The sequence below is a fragment of the Rhinolophus sinicus genome, linkage group LG04, assembly GCF_036562045.2.
Source record: "Rhinolophus sinicus isolate RSC01 linkage group LG04, ASM3656204v1, whole genome shotgun sequence".
Classification (NCBI taxonomy): Eukaryota; Metazoa; Chordata; class Mammalia; order Chiroptera; family Rhinolophidae; genus Rhinolophus; species Rhinolophus sinicus.
Genome location: NC_133754.1, coordinates 8,404,116 through 8,422,883, shown reverse-complemented (window position 1 = coordinate 8,422,883; position 18,768 = coordinate 8,404,116). Strand labels below are relative to the sequence as shown.

Here is an 18,768-nt window from a genome sequence, read left to right as displayed (position 1 = left end):
ACCCCTAAAACTCAGGAAATTACAAGGGTTTTAGAAGCTTTTATGCCAAGAATGGACATAAGGACCAAAGATGCATTTTTTATTATGTCACAGCATCACAGGGTGATATTATTTTGAGCTACAAAACAAAACAAAACAAAAAAACACTGAACAAGTAAAACAGTTATAAACGTCTGATTCTAGGCCTGGAACCTTCAGCTGTGGGCGGCCGTCCTATTCCAAACCGTCACTGGCCAAGTTGTTACAGCACTTTAGTCCCTGAAATCAGTAATCCTTTATGGATCCATCCTACACGGGGCCGTCTCATCCACTGAGTCTCCAGAACAGACAGAGATGCAGAAATACCAGAACGACCTCCTGCAAATCCCACAATCAGGAAGATAGTCTCACCAATGTCTCTGAATTCTACTCGCCCACTAGTCTCCCCTTTACTCCCTATCTCAGTTCCCTGTAAATATCTTGATGCCATTTCCATTATCTCATGTTTTCCTGTTTATCCAACGGGCTGCTGCATATCCCCTCATTACGCCAGAAAGAAAGCTTTAGGACAGCAGTGACCTTGTCTGTTGTGTTTGTCGTCATTTTTCTCAAGGCCTAGAACAGTGCTGGGGGCTGTATACTCAGTAGGAGCTGGATAAAGGTATTGTAGATGCCGTTAGGACCCCTCCCAGATGTCCTTTCCCACAAAAACGCACCCGTCCCCCGTCCCCCGTCCCCCGGTTACTGCAGGGTTGACATCTGAAAGCTCACAGCTGCACCATTCTCCAGAGAACTAGCCTCCACCAATGGGCGCTACCTCACCCAGAAATGCCTGGAGGTTAGCGGTTCCCCCTCACCTCTCTACTGGGGGGGCAGCCCTTAACCAATGACCTCATGATATGGGAGCAAAAAGGCTGTCGTCTTGCTCCAGGTGGGATAACTGATTGTGCCAGTCAGGCCCCAGAGCTTTCTGTGAGGAGGCTGAGGTCAGGCTTCGACTGAAACCCTTTCTTTTCCACAGCCTTCACCTGACTCCTTCACTTCCCCAGTCTCACCTAAAAGCTCTCCCTCTAAAATCTCACACACATTTCCATCCCTGGCTCTGCTTCTAGATGACCCAACCTAATCTGATGACCATCTGGATCAATGAATGAACTTCACTGGAGAAACAATTCTTAGACTTTTCAGCTGTGCTCTTAATTCTTCCTGCACCAGACATTACAGCTGTATCTCAGTCAACAGGAATTACTTAGCAGAGCTGTGAACTGGGCCATCCCAGTGAGACACAAACCTGCTCACAGTGTGTACACGCCTCACACCACCCCCTTCTGCTCATGTCACTGCTGCCGACACACGAAGGGTCTGCCTACAGCAGCATCGGTCTCACTTATAAGGCACAGAAGCTGAGAAAGCTCAACAACAACAATGACAAATTAGATTTTCATGAATAAAAGGATCGTTGGGAAGTGCATGGCACTGGCCCAAGATACTTCCTCACTCTGTCTCCCTACCCACGGATGCTGCAAGAGACCTGAAGCTGATGCTGACAGCAGAGGCCCAGAGACTGAGACATGGTATTAAGCATGTTAACACAACGTGAGAGTGAAACAACTGGAAGGTTGAGTTTGTTGTTATTACAACTAAGGCTGAAAACTTTTAAAAATCCCTCCCCCCCATCAGAATGTCACTCATTGTATCATGGAACTCAGCGTGAAATAATAATTTTCTCAACAAAAAATTTGCTTTACAAGTTAAAAAACCAAAAAAACAAAGGACTGAAAGTCTGTAAATTCAGTTGATAATAGTGATTGACTCGAAGAAGGGGAAATGAGATTGGAGGCGGTGGTTGAAGGGAACTTTAGTTATCATGATACCGTGTTTCCCCGAAAATAAGACCTAACTGGAAAATAAGCCCTAGCATGATTTTTCAGGATGACGTCCCCTGAGCATTAGCCCTAATGCGTCTTTTGGAGCAAAAATTAATATAAGACCTGGTCTTATTTTCGGGGAAACACGGCATGTAGTGTTTTATTTCTGTAGAAGGAAGAGTAGCATCCAGTCTCAAACATTTGTAACAGTTCTTAGATCTGAGTGACAAATTTGGGTATGTATTATGTATTTTGATTTACATTTTTTGGATTTTTAAAGTTTTTCTCAAACTGAAAAAAATACGTAACACTTGAAAGGAATGTAGCTATTCTCTAGAGGCAGGGGACATAAGAAAACTAAAAAAAAGAAAAAGAAAAAAAATACACACTGCATCAGTGGTTCTCAAGCTTGTTTAGCTTGTGATGTAGGAAATAAAGATGAGAAAGAGTCCTTTGGAACCCTCCCTGTTTCCAGTCCTCTCTTCCCAGACAACCTAGAGTGTGCTGCTTGCTGGTCTCTCGTTTCAGGGGTCTCAGGTCTGACTTCCAACCTGTCCCCACAACCGCTCAGTGGGAGCACCGCCAATGAAGCAGTGTTGGCCTGGGAGGGACACCACATAAAGCCCACAGGAAGTGCTTTGCTTTATGTTCCTGTGAGTCACCTGGGTGACGGACCAGAAAACAGAGTGACTAAATGTACTGGTAACATACCACAGGGCATGTGTGATTAACAGCCAAAGGAAGTCTAAGAATCTGGAGAAGTGGTCAAGAAGACAGACAATGAAATGTAATAAGGATATTACTATCGAAAAATGGAAAACTATGGACTGCCTGGCCAAAGGAAAGTGAAGTTGGACAAGGTTTAGAACTAGAACGCCAGAATTGAAAACATCAGGCTATTACCCATGGACTGAAATACAGAATGTAAGCACTGACTGACCAGCAGTCTTGCCACATGGCTAGCGCTTCAGTGAGGTACTGACTAAAGTACTATTGTCACTGATACTATTTGATCAGCACAACAAAGCAGCATGTGCAGTGGTGAGGGCAGAGCTGACGCCAGGCTGTATGAAGCCAGCTGTGTGACCTCAGCCAAACTGTGTAACCTCTCTGTGCCTCAGTGTCCTGACCTGGAAAACAGAGGTCACAGTATTTATCTCAGAGTCGTAGTGAGCAGGACCACGTTACAACTCGAAAACAGTCTAGAACAGTGCCCAGCACAGAGTAGCTGCTATGCACGTGTTTGTTGAATAAACAAAAATAATACAGGAACTTAAATGGATTTGGGGATGATCCAGAGAAGAGTGAAAACCTACTACAAACCTAAAGACCTGCACGGAGAAGTCAGAGGCACTGGCAGAGCCCGTTTTGTAAAATAGGCAGAGAGGGCATGCTCAGTGGGGAAAGCACTGTCCAACCGCTGATAGAAGTGTTTCTAAAACCGCCTTTTCAGCTTCATAATGGGCCAGGTGAGACAGAAGGGGCAGCTCAGAGCTGCGTAGCAGCTGGCACGCCTGCAGTTCTTACTGCTCTTCTCAGGGCTAAGCATGTCTTGATGGCTCAGTAACAGCTTTTTCTGTGAGACTTCAGAAAAGCTTTTAGCTTGTCTAGTTTCTACCAACACATCTGTTTATTTTCTGGGACATTATGGATTTCAAAATTTACCGTGTCACATTCGGTGTTCTTCAGCCCGAGGAAAGCCTTACATGTTGGATAAGGCCGTGTCTGTTAGAGCATGTCATCACTCACTTCAGGACATTTGATTGGAAGAGGGTCAGGGCTACCGTTTTACACTTCATTTGATCTCATTTGATTTCACAAAGAAAAAGTATATAAATACATGAAAGGCAAAAAGCAAGTGTTTTAACCATAACCATCTACGCAATGCAATACTTGAACCAATTTAGGCGTGAGAGTACTTACAGAATGCAGTCACGGGTCATACATATGTGAGGACGGGACCTTACTCAATTCTAAAACAACCGTCAGTGCCTCCAGGTAGGAAGGACTGATCAGGGGAGCTTGAGAGGAAGGTCCAGATGGAATCAGCACATATCAAGTCATTTCAACACAGAAGCCCTGGAAATCACAGTACCTGCCTCATGATGGGCAGACTATACATAAGAAAGTTACTCTTCTCTTTTCCCCTCACCCTCCATGTAGTTATCAGGGCTTCCAAAATATCCAGTAAAACCTATTTCAAATATATCCTTTCTTTCCATTCTCACTGCCAATATATTAGTTCAGCCCCAACCACTTTATCTCGATTATTGCGATCACTTAGTGTTCTCTGCCATTCAAGTCTCATTTGGCTCTGATCTACCCACACACTGTGGTCAGAATGATCTTTCTTGCTTTAACTCCATCGCATTGCATTCAGGATAAAATCCCACATCAGCGGGGCACCTACTAGGCCCACGTCGTCCTCCTGCCACCAATTCATCTCTGCATATACATCCCATGCTCCAGCAAGCTGCCTCTCCCTTCCTGGTTTTTAGACAGCATTTTGTTTAACGAGCAGACTGCCCCTTTCTCTCTTCTGCACTTAGAAAACTCTTGTGTATCCCTTAAGGCCGAGATTGAGTACCACCTTCTCCAGATATCTCCCACTGTATCACATACATGCAATCAGAGGGTTGGGCACCTCTTGTCTAGGTTCCCACAGAACTTGCACACGCCTCTGTCATAGTGTCTGATATACAACACTGTATAAGAAATGCTGATGTATTCTCACCCACTGGAAAGGAAGCAAGCACCTCTAGGTGAAGCTCAATATCATCATCTATACATCATCTGTGCGTAAAGCAGCTACAGGCAAGCAACAGGAATCTAATAAATATAAATCAGGTGAATAACTAATATGTAAAAAATAAACCAGACTCCTGCCCCTCAAAAAGTTTACTGTTTAGTTGGGGTGGCAGGACTGGGAGAAGGGGAGGGGATGGAAATAAGGTATAGAAATGAGCTGTATGCAAATCAGAGGGAGACAAGAGAGCGGGCGGGGTATGTGGCAGGAAACTAGTATTTATTAGTTTGCCCAAAAATTTAGGTCTCTAAAATGTGCCAGATATGTGGTTGGTTCTTTGCACACATTCTCTCATTTAATTTTTTTTCTCATTTAATTTTTATAACTACCCTGCAAAGTATTATTATTTCAATTTTATAGGTAAGGAAATTAGGACTCAAGGAGCTCAAGGCCACACAAAAGTGAATGACACAATTTGACGTCTAAATTCCATGTCTTTCTATCTCAATGGTACAAATTCAGGCCTATAGCGTTTCAGAGGAGGGAGCAATTACACCCAGAAGAACAAATCAGAAAAGGGTTTATACAGAAATAACAGTGGACCAAATCTTAAAGGATTAAAGGAGAAATAGAGCACATTTTAGATGGAAGAACAAAGACAGGCATGGACACAAGTTCAGAACTTGTGAGTAGGACAGAGAATGGTCCAGTCTGGAATAAACTGAGCATACCTGAGGAGAATCCCACTGGGATTATACTGGGGACCTGGGAACCATGTATTTACAATGGGCACCAACGTTAGAAAAATACCCAAGAGCACAGGTCACACTAATGATGGAACTTCTGCCTTCATCTCCATGTACGAGAAGAAGCAAATGAAAACGAAAATCTGGTATCATGAGTATTTCAAAACCCTAAGATAATTCTGATTTTAATACAGCAGTGTACTTGTATCCAAGGAGGAAATATAGCTCCAGAAGTTGACGTATTATGTGTCCTCTTTAATGTCAAATTAACATAACATTGTGGAACAACAAGTAAAGAGATGCAGCTCACAAATGTGAGCCCTGTAGTGTCTTCTGTCAAAAGCATGTAACATCAAACGTAATTATGCCCATTAATCTTTTAAATTACCTAACTAATACCCTTAGGACAACATCTTGATTTTAACTGTAGACATGAATTGCCCAGCTTGCTTATTTCATGAGATCTGATAATTATAAGATGGCCATTCCCGTATGTTGGATGATGCTTTGACTTATCAAGATTATGCTTTCAATGGCTCATAACTGATGTTATTGGAATGACATCCATAAACTAAACTGAGTGTGGCTGATTATTTAGACGGTAACATCGCAAATCCATTAAAAGGAATCTAAAATAAACAAAGTAAAGACTTTAAGTAGTTCCCCCATTGATCAGAGAAGTCTAAACATTTTTTTCAACTGCTGTTTTTAGTTCTTTAAAAATGTTTGTCTAAAGCAATTTTATGAGCTTAAATGTTATGGCAAATACAGCCCTAATGGCATATATAATAAAGAAAAAACTCACATTGACATTCATGGGAATCTCAGTCTAATTAATGAAAAGTCATTAATATGACATACTTTAAACAGAAATGGAGGCTTTTTACTTCTGACTTTATACAAAATTAGTATCAAATAATGCCAAATAGAGATACCTAAGGCCCCTTTTAAAGTGAATAGATTTTTTTTGGTAATACTGTCATCAACCAATAAAACAGCAATGGGTGCTATCACAAAACTCACATAAATATATGACTTTGAAATTTAATTACATTTTGAATTTAGAAAGATTTTCCACAGATAATATATCCATCCACACATTTATGTAGCCAATGGCAGAATCACCACACATATAAACAAGCAGTATGTAGTTTTTCAGTATTTACAGCTCACTGGTTACTTCACCATCAAAGGCTGGTGTGAAAGACATTCTGGGCAGGAAGTACAACGTGGTATCTCTAATCCAAACTTTTTAAAGCATGTTGAATGCCGCCTTCTTCTTGCCCAACGAAAGGTGTTAGGCAGGTGCAAAAATAATTGTGGTTTAAAAGGTTAAAAATCATTGTAAAAACCGCAATTACTTTTGCACCAACCTAATAGTAAACTATAGAGATAAAAGAGATATTAGAAATGACCCTGTCCACTCCTCTTACTTAGGGATGAAAACACTGAGACCCAAAGAGAGATTCAAAATAGATAGCCTCAAACACATATATAAATTGAAGGTTGAAAAATCAACGATTTAAGCTTTCATATAAAAAAAGTTTACTAAAGAACAACACATTCAATTAAAACAAAAGGAAGGGTATAATAAAGATACAATCAGAAATTACTGAAACAGAAAAGAAACATATGAAGGAGAGGTTCAACACTGAAAAAGCTGGTTGCTTGAACAGACCCAATAATATTGAGACTCCCCTGGCAAAACTGATCATGTAACAAAGAGAGAGAAGGCAAATAACTCATACTAGGAACAAAAACGAAGATATCGGTGACTGAACCTAAGGACATTAAAATATTGTAAGATGATGTTATAAATAACTTTATATCAATAATTAGAAGACAAGGAATAATTCCTTGAAAAATAAGATGCATCAAAACTTTTTATAAATATTAAAGATAATGAATCGTAAGCAAAAGGCCTGTGTACAAGTGTGATGGTGACACACACCCAGGAAAAACTAGAAATACCAGCTGAATTTCTTTGTCTCCTTTTTCGCTGATTAAATAACCACCTCCATAATCTATAATCAGAATTGACTGAGGTAGTTGAGCCTAACATATCTTTCTTTAAAAATATATTATTGTCTGATACAAAGGAAAGGAAAAATTGCCCCACTACACAAAGGGATTCTTATATAAAGTGACTTCCTTCTTTCTGGGGCATAAATTTGAGAGCTGATTTCAACTTCTGAAGTCTTTCTTAAGAGGAAGCTGGTTTTCTGCTTGATTATTTTAAAATATAAAATTTAAATTCATTTGCTTTTGCTCTAAATTGACATTATATGTTTAAGGGACATCAGTATATACATTCATTAAAACTTTCAAGTAATTACGTATTTTTAAGGGCACCATTAAACAGTAAAAACTAAACACAATGCAAACGAAATAAAACAGCACAAATTCTCCTAAGAATGAAAAATTGTAGTGCTCACTGTATCATCCTTCAAATGTAAAACACGCATCTTGCCATGTGCCTTCTGGCTAGAAAACTGGAACTATGTATGATATGTTACAAATGAGTTATTCAGGTGAGAACTAGCAAACTATTTAAATGTTTTGATCTTTCATTATTTTCCCCCAAACTTTGTCCATGTAAGAAGAAAAACTGGTGGAAAAGTTTAAAGGTAAGAGAGAAAAGGAAGAGTTTTTCAGTTCAACTGTCACAGTATGGCAGTGCTTGTATTTAAACAACCCTTATTCTACTTAATAATGGCCCCAAAGTGTAAGAGTAGTGAGGCTGGCAACTTGGCTATGCCAAAGCGAAGCCATAAAGTGCTTCCTTTAAGTGAAGAGGTGAGCATGTATAGTAAAAGACATAGCATATTTAGAATTCAGTACTATTCACAGCTTCAGACATCCGCTGAGGGTTGGAACTTACCCCTGCAGATAAGGGGGTACTATGTATGTCTTTTTTACTCTGGCAGTTTTAAAGATTCTTCTCTTTCAATATTCAAGAATTTGATTATAATGTACTTTGTCATGGTTTCTGGCCTATCCTGCTTGAGTTTCACTGAGCTTCGTGGACTGGTAACTTTATAATTTGCATCCAATTTTGGAATTTTTACACCATTTATATCTTCAAATATTTTTGTGCCCTATTCTTTCTCCTTTCTTTTGAGTTTCCAATTACTCATATGTGAGACTGCTTTTTTTAGGGTTGCCATTTCAGTATGGAGAATTCCTAAAAATTTCCTCATCATATTTATTTTTTTCCTCTCTAAATGCCTGAACATATTTATGGCACTACATGACAGTCCTTGTCTGCTGTTTCCATTATTCACCATTCTGGAGTCTATTTCTATTAACCAATTTTCTTGTTTCTTTGTAAATCTAGTAATTTTCCATTTAATGCTTGACATTATGAACGCTTTGATGTTGACTGTCTGGATTTTGTAGTCTTCCTTCATTCAGTATTAGTTTGTTCAGCTAAGGAGTTAATTTATATTCTTTTGAATCAACTTGATCTTTTTGAGGCATTTCTTCCCCTAAAACTCATCCCCGTAATTTTTAAAGTCATTTTGTATGAGAAAAACATTCCAAAATAATGTTAAATAGCAAGCATCCTTGTTTTTTCAAGGCTTATTTTTAAACTTTGTAAGGGTGTGGAGAGTAGCTTTTATGGATAGATGGGTCCTACTTCTACAGCATGGACTTCATTAGGGATCTTCTGAATAGCAGTGTTCAGCCAAGACGCCTAACAGTGTGGGAGGTCTGGTGGTGGTTCAGCTCACAGCTCTCTCTGGTCGTTGTTCTTTCCCTGGTGTTTTGTCCACGTTTATAGTTCTTTACTGTGGTGGGACTAATCTGGCACCAGTTACCCCTTCACAGCCAGAGGGAGGTTTTGACCATCCTTCAGCTTTACTTTGGTTCTCTTCTCTTTCTCCTTTGGCCCTTAACTGTGCCTTTTTTCTCCTATAATTTTCTTTCAGGAACACATCATTATTTAGTGAAAGGACCCAAACCAGAAAATAATTTTTGTAATTCAATCCAATGTTACCATTACACAATATTTTTTGTCTCATGGGATTAAAACAATAACAATTTAATCTAGTTTTAAGTTGCTTATTAATTGGTATATTTCCTTGCTGTATTTCACCCCCACCCCAGTGGCTGTACGTATATTTTATTTTAAAAAGATTGGAACAGGTTCACTAGTAAATCTAAAAACAACCCATGTCTAGAAAATCTACTTGATTAAAAGCTGTCCCTGAACCAGCATTGTGAGATAATCCACAAAGTGTTTTTAAGGAAGGCAAGGGAACAAATAATTGATGTCTTCCATATTTTTGAGTTCCTTATCTCATACCTGAGATTCATATCATTTATTGTTTCTCTTGTGAGCTATTTTAGCTTCCTGTTAGAGTGGAGTGAGACTCTACACATTTTTAGTCTAATTTAAGAGCCTTTCTGTTGATGAAATCTACTCGTGGAATATAATGTTCATCACTCTCTGTCCACAAAATATCTATTAATTCATGTTTATAAAGCACTAGTCACTTTAAAAATAAACTTTGCATGGTTTTATTACCTTTTAAGGGAAGGAGAGATAAGAGCAAGAGGAACAGAAATAAAATGGGTTTACAAAATGGGCCTTTAAGAAAATAATTTTATATTATACTGGGGAAAACAAAATAATTAAACCAGATCTTAAGTGGTTGTGGCTCTTTTCCTCTTACCTGTGTAGCTGGATATATTCTCGGGGTCTATTGAGCAGGTGAAGAAATCTGTCAACAATCTTGTTTTTTCCTACACCCTGTAATTACACAAAAAGCATTAAACAAAAAGAGACTTTTGTCTGGAAGTAAAAAAAAAAAAACAACAACAGAAGAATCTTTTACCAAAACCTATTTCTTCAAAGTTGTACTATTTTAGCTATTATTAATGAAAACTGAACTAGCAAATATACAACGTCTATGACACAGGGTGTTTTTTTTCGTGTGTGTGTGTTTTTAAAGAAATTACTTCTAAATATATACACTAGTTCCAATCTCTTATTTAAAAGAAAATACATAAATAATTTTTATTCTTCTACATCTTGTTTTTTTCTATTCTATCATTTTGACACTGAAGTGTCAACATTACAGCAGAATATTAACTATGTAAGATTTGAAGAATGGCATCAAAGGTGAGCAAGTAAATACAAAAACAATTTTTCTAATCACTCCTTCAGAAACATAGCTTTCAGTTGCAGGAAGATGTAATACTGCACTTCTTCTGTTTTAATCAAACACTCACTTCTTCCCCTTTCACCCCACTTTGCAGTCCTTTAAAGTCTTGGAAACCTAGAATTATAACCAGGGTTTAGTACTAAGTCTCAACTATACGTGCTCGTCCTACAAATGCCCTCATTTACTTACCACTTCCTGATGCTGTCCTTTTGTAGAAGACAGACTATTAAAAATGGATTGCACTCCCATGCTATTTCCCCATTTTAAAATTTTCACTTTGAGGTGGAATACGTTATTAATGGGATGTAAATCTTTCAACAAGTGATTTGTGTGGGAAGAATAGGAGTGGATAAAAAAAGCTGAGTTCTAGAAATAAATAACACTTACTGATTTCTTATACTGACCCAGGCTCTATGCTAAGTATTTTTCACATGTTACTTCATTTAATTATCATAACAGTTCCGTGAGGTAGGTATTATGATTATTTCAACCTCAACAAATCAAGAAACCAAAGCTAAGCGAAATTAAGCAACATGTTCACGGTTACACAGCTAATCATAGTGGAGTGGGGATTCAAATCAGGTCTGTCTGATTCTGATGCTTTTAGTCCCAACATGATGGGCTATATTTCTTTCAGTTTGTAATTGATTTAGGTAACCTGGGCCTTGAATGATCTCTTTCCCTACTTCTAAGAATCCATCCTAAAAAACAAAACTAGGAAGCTGGCAATTTCACTGGTATTTCGTGCAGAGAGACATGTTACAAGCCTCAAGGATGGAGAGGGTATTTATGGAGCATCAGCTTTGTCCTTACACTGTGACAGCGCCTCTAAGATGAACAAATTCTCAAAGGGAATATGAGAATATGTCCCTCACAATCCTCAGAGGGAGGCGAGACATACATACTTGAAACACAGAAGACAAGCCACCATCTAGATAAACTACTGATAAATTGTGTGACGTGGGCTCTCATAGGATTAGCATCTCTTGCTTATCTTTGGTCCATTAAATATTCCACAAGATGGCAGACACAAGAGAGATTAGGAGACTGGAATGATTACTAGCTACTTAATAAGGAAGACAGAGGTATCCAGTGTGCCCAGACAGGAGCAGGCAATTCAGGTCCATTGGATACCCTTGAATCAGGGAGAGACACAGAAATATCAACGTTTAAAGAAGGTCAGTATGGAAATAATCTGCAAATACGCTGACAAGAGGAGAGACTGGTATCCAGGAGATCAATTATTTATCCATTCAACATATCAATAAACATTTGTTGAGTGCTGGCATGCGTCAAGGGATAAGAGTGAACAAAAAAGATAAGTTTCTGCTCTTACACAGCTTCCATTCCAGAAATGTGGGAACAGATTGAAAGGTAGATTAGAAAAAGTAGGAAGAAAGGTAGCAACATGTAATTAGACAACTAACTAACTAAATAATCAAATAAATAAATAAATAATCAAATCGTGGTGATAAGTTCACTACAGACGACTGAGGTACGGTGAGGGGATACTGACTGGGCGGCGATTTAATATGAGTTAGAAGTGAAGACCTCTCCTTCGGTAACTTTTAAGCTAAATCTGAATGACAAGGAGCCAGTGCTATGAAGATTACGAAAAGGGATGTTCCAAGAGAAGAGTTGCTATAGCTAGTAAGAAACAAAGCTAGAACGGTAGGCAGGGTCCAGCTCTGGCAAAGTCTTGGAAACCACTTAAGAGTTTGGACCATTTCCTAAACGCACCGAGAGGCCACGGAGGTAGAGGAGGGATGGGCTCAGATTTTCAGTTTTGGAAAATCACTCGGGTAGAACGGTCAGGTAGAGAGCAAGAATGAAGGCAAGGGAAAGCAGTCTGGAAACTCCTTAAAAAACCCAGGCAGGAGATGATGGTGGATTAAACAAAGGTGCAGAGATAAATACATTTCAGAGACATTTAGGATTTGGTGATGGGCTGCACGTCGGGATAAGTAGAAGTCAGTGTTGGTCTTAGCAACTGGGTGGAAGGTGGTCCATTCACTGACATGTGAAAGGGGGGAGGAGGAGAGAATTTGCTGGGTGGAGAGGGAATTCTACTTTACACAAAAAAGCAGTTTAATTTTGGACATGTTTGCTTCGAAGGGCCTGCTTCCCATATGCGCTGCCTCCTCTCCCCTTCTCTCCTCAAAGGCAGCCCTTTATCTTGCTCAGATGCTAGAAAGGGTCCTGCTTGGTCTCCGTCTCCGACTCACAACAGGCCAGCCCACAATGTGTTAAGTTATTTTCCTCAAACAGAGATCTCATCAGGTCATTTCCGACTTCATTTTTAAAGCTCTGATCGTTCCTTCGAGGAAATGGTAAAGCATAACCTAGGAAGGAATTTCTGTAAATATCCTGAGCAAAATGAAACAGTTATAGCAATCAGCTTGTTCCAATCACAGTTTTCACCTAGAACAGTAAATCCTCAGGATTACTTTAATAACTGAATAAATACAAAAATAGTATCTTATTTTTCCATTATAAAAGCTATCCATACTCATTTTTCTCACTGGGAAATTTAGAAAACAAAGCACTACCCAATGTGCAACTGCTAAGACAAATCTGCTATTGTTTTTATTTCGTTGCTGTGCATATCTATACCTACTAGTCATTATTCTGAATATACAATTTGTATCCTTTAATAAAAAGGAGCATGAAATAGTTTTTTACATCATTACTGACTCTTAGTGAAGATCATATTTAGTGAAAATTTAAACGGGAGAAGGAACCTATGGAACGATAGTTCCTAAAAGCTACAAACTGCCTCAAGAGATTGGCACTTGTCATTACTGTCCCTTTGTGTCCCTCAGGACAATGTCCTGGGAAGAAGGACCGTCACAGAGTTGGGGTCCTACGGCCCTTTGGCTACAGGGCCAGGAGAAAAGGGAGCATGGAAAGAGACAGGAATCGCACCGAGGGCAGGAAGTACACGTGCTTCCAGTTTCTGTGAGAGAAAAGATCAGGGGCCATGTCTTGAAGAACGTGGAAGGATCTGGGACTCTTATAACTTCCCCAGACTTACTATTTTAGTTGCTCTGTTTCCTCAAAGAGATTAGCAGCAAAAGAGGAAAAGGGCTTCCGGGCCTGTCTTCCTGGACAAGAAGAAAATACAGAACTTGGACAACTCTGTCCATATCCTGAGGAGGGGAGAAGGGGCCAGCAGTGGAGGAGGAGGAAAAGGCTGCCGAGGTACGGAAAGCAGGCAGAGAGCATGAGGCTGGGAATGGCATTCGGGCGAAGGGCAATTGTTCTGGGACTTGAAAGTTCAAAGATCCCCCGCCGCAGCAGATCAACTTGCAGGCTTGCTGCGTCGGCCATTGCAAGTGGCACTCAGACGTGTTCCTAACCAGCCAGCTGTCTCCAGAACCCTTGGCTTCCAGGTCTTTGCTCACACTATTTGTTAGGACGGAACAGCCCATCCTTCCCTGTCTACCTGTCACCTTCCACTCACCCCTCCGTGTTCCGAGGCAATGTCCCTGCTCTTCTGAGGCTCTCCCCTGTCTTCTCTCCGTCAAAACTGGAGACTCAAGTAGAACCTACGGTGAATAACTATTGAAAACTGAGGAAAGGAGGGATGGAAAAGAAAGGGAAGTCATGCGATTTGCTTTTGCTAAAGGAGGTAGAAACCTCTTCGGGGAACCTTGTGCCCCCTCTTTACCAAAGAGGAAACCAAAATTTATGGGGCCCTCTGCTGTCTGCATACACATGCTCTCAGTGTTTCCTGGAAGCCTCATGCCCGTCGTGTGGGTGGGAGGTAATGTACCTAGTTTGGAGAGAAATAAACTTCAGTTCTAAGCAGTAACCAACCCTGTACCCAACGGATTTTGAAGGCAAATCCATTCTGACTCAACATATTGGGCTGTTTTCTGTTTCACCACATTGCAGAACAGAATGTTAGGTGGTAGCCTCGCTGAACTGATTTGTATGAGAGCTTATGTGCTGATGCCATGAAGTCAGAGACCAGTCACTCCAGGGTTATAAAACAGCCTGAAACGTGTGTCCAGGAACTCCCTGCACAGTATCTAAGGTTCAGGAGGGGAACAGGGAGAAAGCCAAGTGGGATCTTTTCTTCTGCAGTAATATTTTAAATGGACTCCAAGTGTCTTCGCTTTGGGCATTCCTTCTAGTTCCACCTAGTTCTTTTTTTTTTTTTTTTTTAAGGAGGCTGCAGCTCGCAGTGGCCCATGTGGGAATCGAACGGGCAATCTTGGTGCTACTAATAGCACCACGCTCCAACCAACAGAGCTAAGCGGCCAACCCCCTGCCCCCAATTCTTTAACAACTTACATAGAGTTAGAGCAGTTTGCATAATATTTAGAGATGTTTTTGCCTTTTTCCTCTTTAGAAAAGCTACTCCATGAATGTCATTAACAAATCCAACTGCAGTCAAAAATAACAAAATAAAGAAACTAATATTACACTAAAATCATGAGAAATAAATTGCATCTGCTTTTCTTTAGCCTTAACATTTCCATCAAATATCAAACCTTCCAACTCTTTGCTTAACATTAGCCTGAAAATATACTTACTATACTACTGCTTAGGAGAGTTAGATTATGATTCCTGCTTCACCTCTGTCAGGTGGAGTTTCTACCACCATCTGAGCTTAGATTTGCTCATTTAAATTCAGAGGGTCTAGATAAGCTGATGTCTAAACATTACCTGATTCTATTATTTTTTAATCCTATAACAAAAGAAGGGACTGCTGTTATACGATCACTGAAATTTCTTATTTCCCCAATTCTCTCAGTGAACATGCATCACTTATGTAATCAGAAAAAAATCATTAAAACTGAATAGTAAAGAATCTGAAACATGTGCACAAATGGGTCCTCTGTACCAGAGCCAACAAACAGTACCCAGAAGTCAGATAAGAAGACATACATTTTGATTGTACTGCTGGTTTGCATGGCTCTAAAATGCACTTACTCATAAAGCTTCCTGTCAAAGTTACAAGCTCCTTTTTCAAACAGGAATGATAAAACCCACACCCCGGCAACCTCCCTTTGGAATACTGTGTTGTGATAAATGGCAAAGATCTACTTTGGAGTAGTCTGGTCATTAGGTGTGACCAAAGAAGCCGTGACAAATATTGTGGGGAAAAGAAATCAATGCGTCTGCAAAAACAAAATACAAACTCAAAATAAATACAAGAAAAATATTCACTAAGAAACACTGGATGGACCAACTGACTGGCAGAGAGGATGCAGCAGAACAGCAAAGAATTTCCAGACTGTAATTCTGTCAAATTCACTGAGCAAGGGGTTTGAGAAGGGACACAAAGTCATATAAATAAAGATGAGGGTCATTTATTGGATGAAACCAAGTACTTCCTGGCCTAGGGACTCTCCAGCTGCCAGCATTACTAGAAGCATCCACGCTTAGTTATCAAATTCCCTGCTGCCACTACCTGCTGGCGACACAAGGAAGAACATTTCTGAACAAACCGTTCAGTCTCCCCACAGATGTCAGACAACTGTGCTGGCGAAGCAACATGGGGTATTTCTGACGCTGCCACATAGCAATCTGCCAGCGCTCAGTTCAAATTGCTAATTAGCAAAATTCACATTTTTCTATTTTGGCAATAAAATATCCACCGTATTTCAATATTAAACAATTCAACAAACATTTACAAAGCCTCTACGGGCAGAAAACTAAGTTCCTGGTCATACTAAGCCTAAGATTAATAGATGGAATGAGATAGGAAGAATTGTACAGAATTATATAGTAACAGTTGTATAACATCCTGCTTGATTGGCACGCAGTATATGTTTACTGACTTTCCTAACGTATGAAAGATTTCAAAATCAAAGGCTATGAAAATTAGAAAATCAAGCAGTTATTTCTGGCCTGGAAAAAATTAATATGGCTTAATTTCACTGCATAAATTAATCAAGAACTTAAATTGGCTCAATGAAATTTACTCTAAAACTATTTCCTCATTGGAAGTTTATCAATATTGGTATAATTCTGAATAAACTGTTTATATTTATGAAAATGGATCAAGAGCGCTCGGCATAAAGAGAACAGGAGAGAATACCTTCTCTCTTGCAAAGGAACTTGGGAGACACACTAATTAAACACAAGGGCCAAGCTTTGCTTGGACGCCGATTGGAGAAATCAACTGCAAAATGACATCAAGGAAAGATCATCAAGGAAAACGGAAAACAGGCCAGGTATCAGAGGATAGTGCGGGATGAGTGTTAATTTGTAACTTTTAATAATGGAATTGTGGTTCTATAAGAGATAATACTATTTACAACAAAAATGCATTATGTAAAAGATGTATGAAAAGATGACATATTTAAAAAGTATTTAGGGAATAGATGTGACAAGATGGACAATAATAATGCTGATAATTGTTGAAACTAAGTAAGTGATGTGTACAAGGGAGTTTATTCTACACTCTTTTTGTAGAATACCTTAAAATTCTGTATAGTAGAAAAATTGTAAGTGCCCTGTACTCTGTATGTAAAGCATCGTTCCTGGCCTATTATAAGAACTCAATGTGATATTATTGCTATTGTTGCTGTTATTATTACTAGTATAAGAATTAGGTAAGATGGTGAGAAAAAGCATGAGCTTTGGGGTCTACATCCTAACTCTGCCATTAACTAGCTCTGTGACCTTGAGCGAGTATTTTAACCTTTTGGAGCTTAAGGCTGCTCATTTGTAAAACGGGAAAAATAAAATATATTTACCTCAAAGGTAAATGTAGAGCTAAATGAGATGACAACAAATGTACATTGGAAACTGTACAATATACAAATATTAAGCATTTTTAATCCTTGCTTATAAGAAACTGATAATTCTAGTTTATAGATGAAATTAAAAACAAAAAAACACACAACCTATAACAACTTTAAAATGAACCTGAATAGAAATGTGATAAAATACTGTAAACATGCAGAGGAAAACAAGATTATCTCCTTTTGGGGAGACTAAGAAAGGCTTCAGAGAGGAAAAAACATCCATACTCTTGAAAACCCGCAGGATAGTCCAGGGTGAGGGGAAGCAGCACCCTGTGAAGCCAACACTGGAAAATGGCTGGGGGCAAAAGGGAGCAGGATGGCAGGACCGGTAAGAAGCTGATTTGGAACAACTAGAATGACGGAAGTACTTTGGAGCCGATCGCAGGTCATGTGGAGTATCTCCCTATGTAACATTTAATCTGATAGGCAAGGGGGAGCCATTTTCAACTACTAGCAGGAAAATAAAATGAAGAGATGCTTTCTAAGATTTCTATCACTGCTGATAGATCAGAAATTACCATAGAATTGAAAGGAGAACTTAAAAAAACAGTACTGTAAAAACATGAAACACAGGACCAGGCATAGAGAAGGCATCCTACATGAAAACCAGCCAGAGCTAAGTGGTTATATGATAAGGAAGGCATGATATATGACGGTAAGGGCAAAAATATGCACTATGGAATACAAGAAGAGCTTATGCATAAATATTTCACTGCTATCATTTGGTAAAAGGATATAAGGCTGGCTTAAAAAAAGTTGACAAATATGGCAAAATAGACAAACACATTCATGTAGAAGTGAATGTGAATTATTAATTAGGCCTCATTAAATATAAATTAATTTTGACTTGCTTTGACATTCTAACAGCAGAAACCAGGAAAAATCATTATATGTAGATGATTAAATATTCATTTCTTAAAACAAAATACCGCACATTTTAAAAATAATTCTTACGTAAGGGGTACCTGAGCATTTTACACCACCACACTGCTAAAATATTTTTCCTTCAGATATCTGAAAAAAATGCAACTGCCTTTCAAAACTCAAGTATCCCTATACATGAACAAGTTTATTCTTAGGGCGTTTTTAAACAACAGCAACAACAACAAAAAATGCTGCTGTAGGCTGATTCTATAACCCAAAATATTCACGATAAATATTCTGCATATAGAATAAATATACCTCTACAAAAGAAAATATGATATGGGAATGGGAAGGAAGGAAGGAAGCTTATTCTTGAGTAGAGTTGGGACAGAAAAAGCACCACTGACTCAAAAATAAACAGGCATTTCTTTTTCCCCTCTTTCAGTAAAGTTGAAATAAATAGAAAGTTATGCTGTGATTAAAAAAAAAGCCAGTATAAAAGTACTACTTGCATGAAAGGTACATGTAATGTTATGATTCCAGTAAGTAGAAAACACTGCATGCAACAGCATACAAACTTGCTGTACAGTATATAGCATTATATACCAGGGGACTGTCAAACGCGTAATT

General features: G+C 39.0%; 1 protein-coding gene across 1 annotated transcript in view; it reads right to left on the bottom strand.

The window, feature by feature from the left end:
• Nucleotides 1-18,768, bottom strand: part of VWA8 (von Willebrand factor A domain containing 8) — a 299,153-nt gene that overhangs the window by 152,697 nt on the left and 127,688 nt on the right. Inside the window, exon 21 of the mRNA XM_074329337.1 lies at nucleotides 10,019-10,095. Coding sequence (XP_074185438.1) covers nucleotides 10,019-10,095 — 77 coding nt within the window. The remainder of the gene's footprint in view (nucleotides 1-10,018; nucleotides 10,096-18,768) is intronic.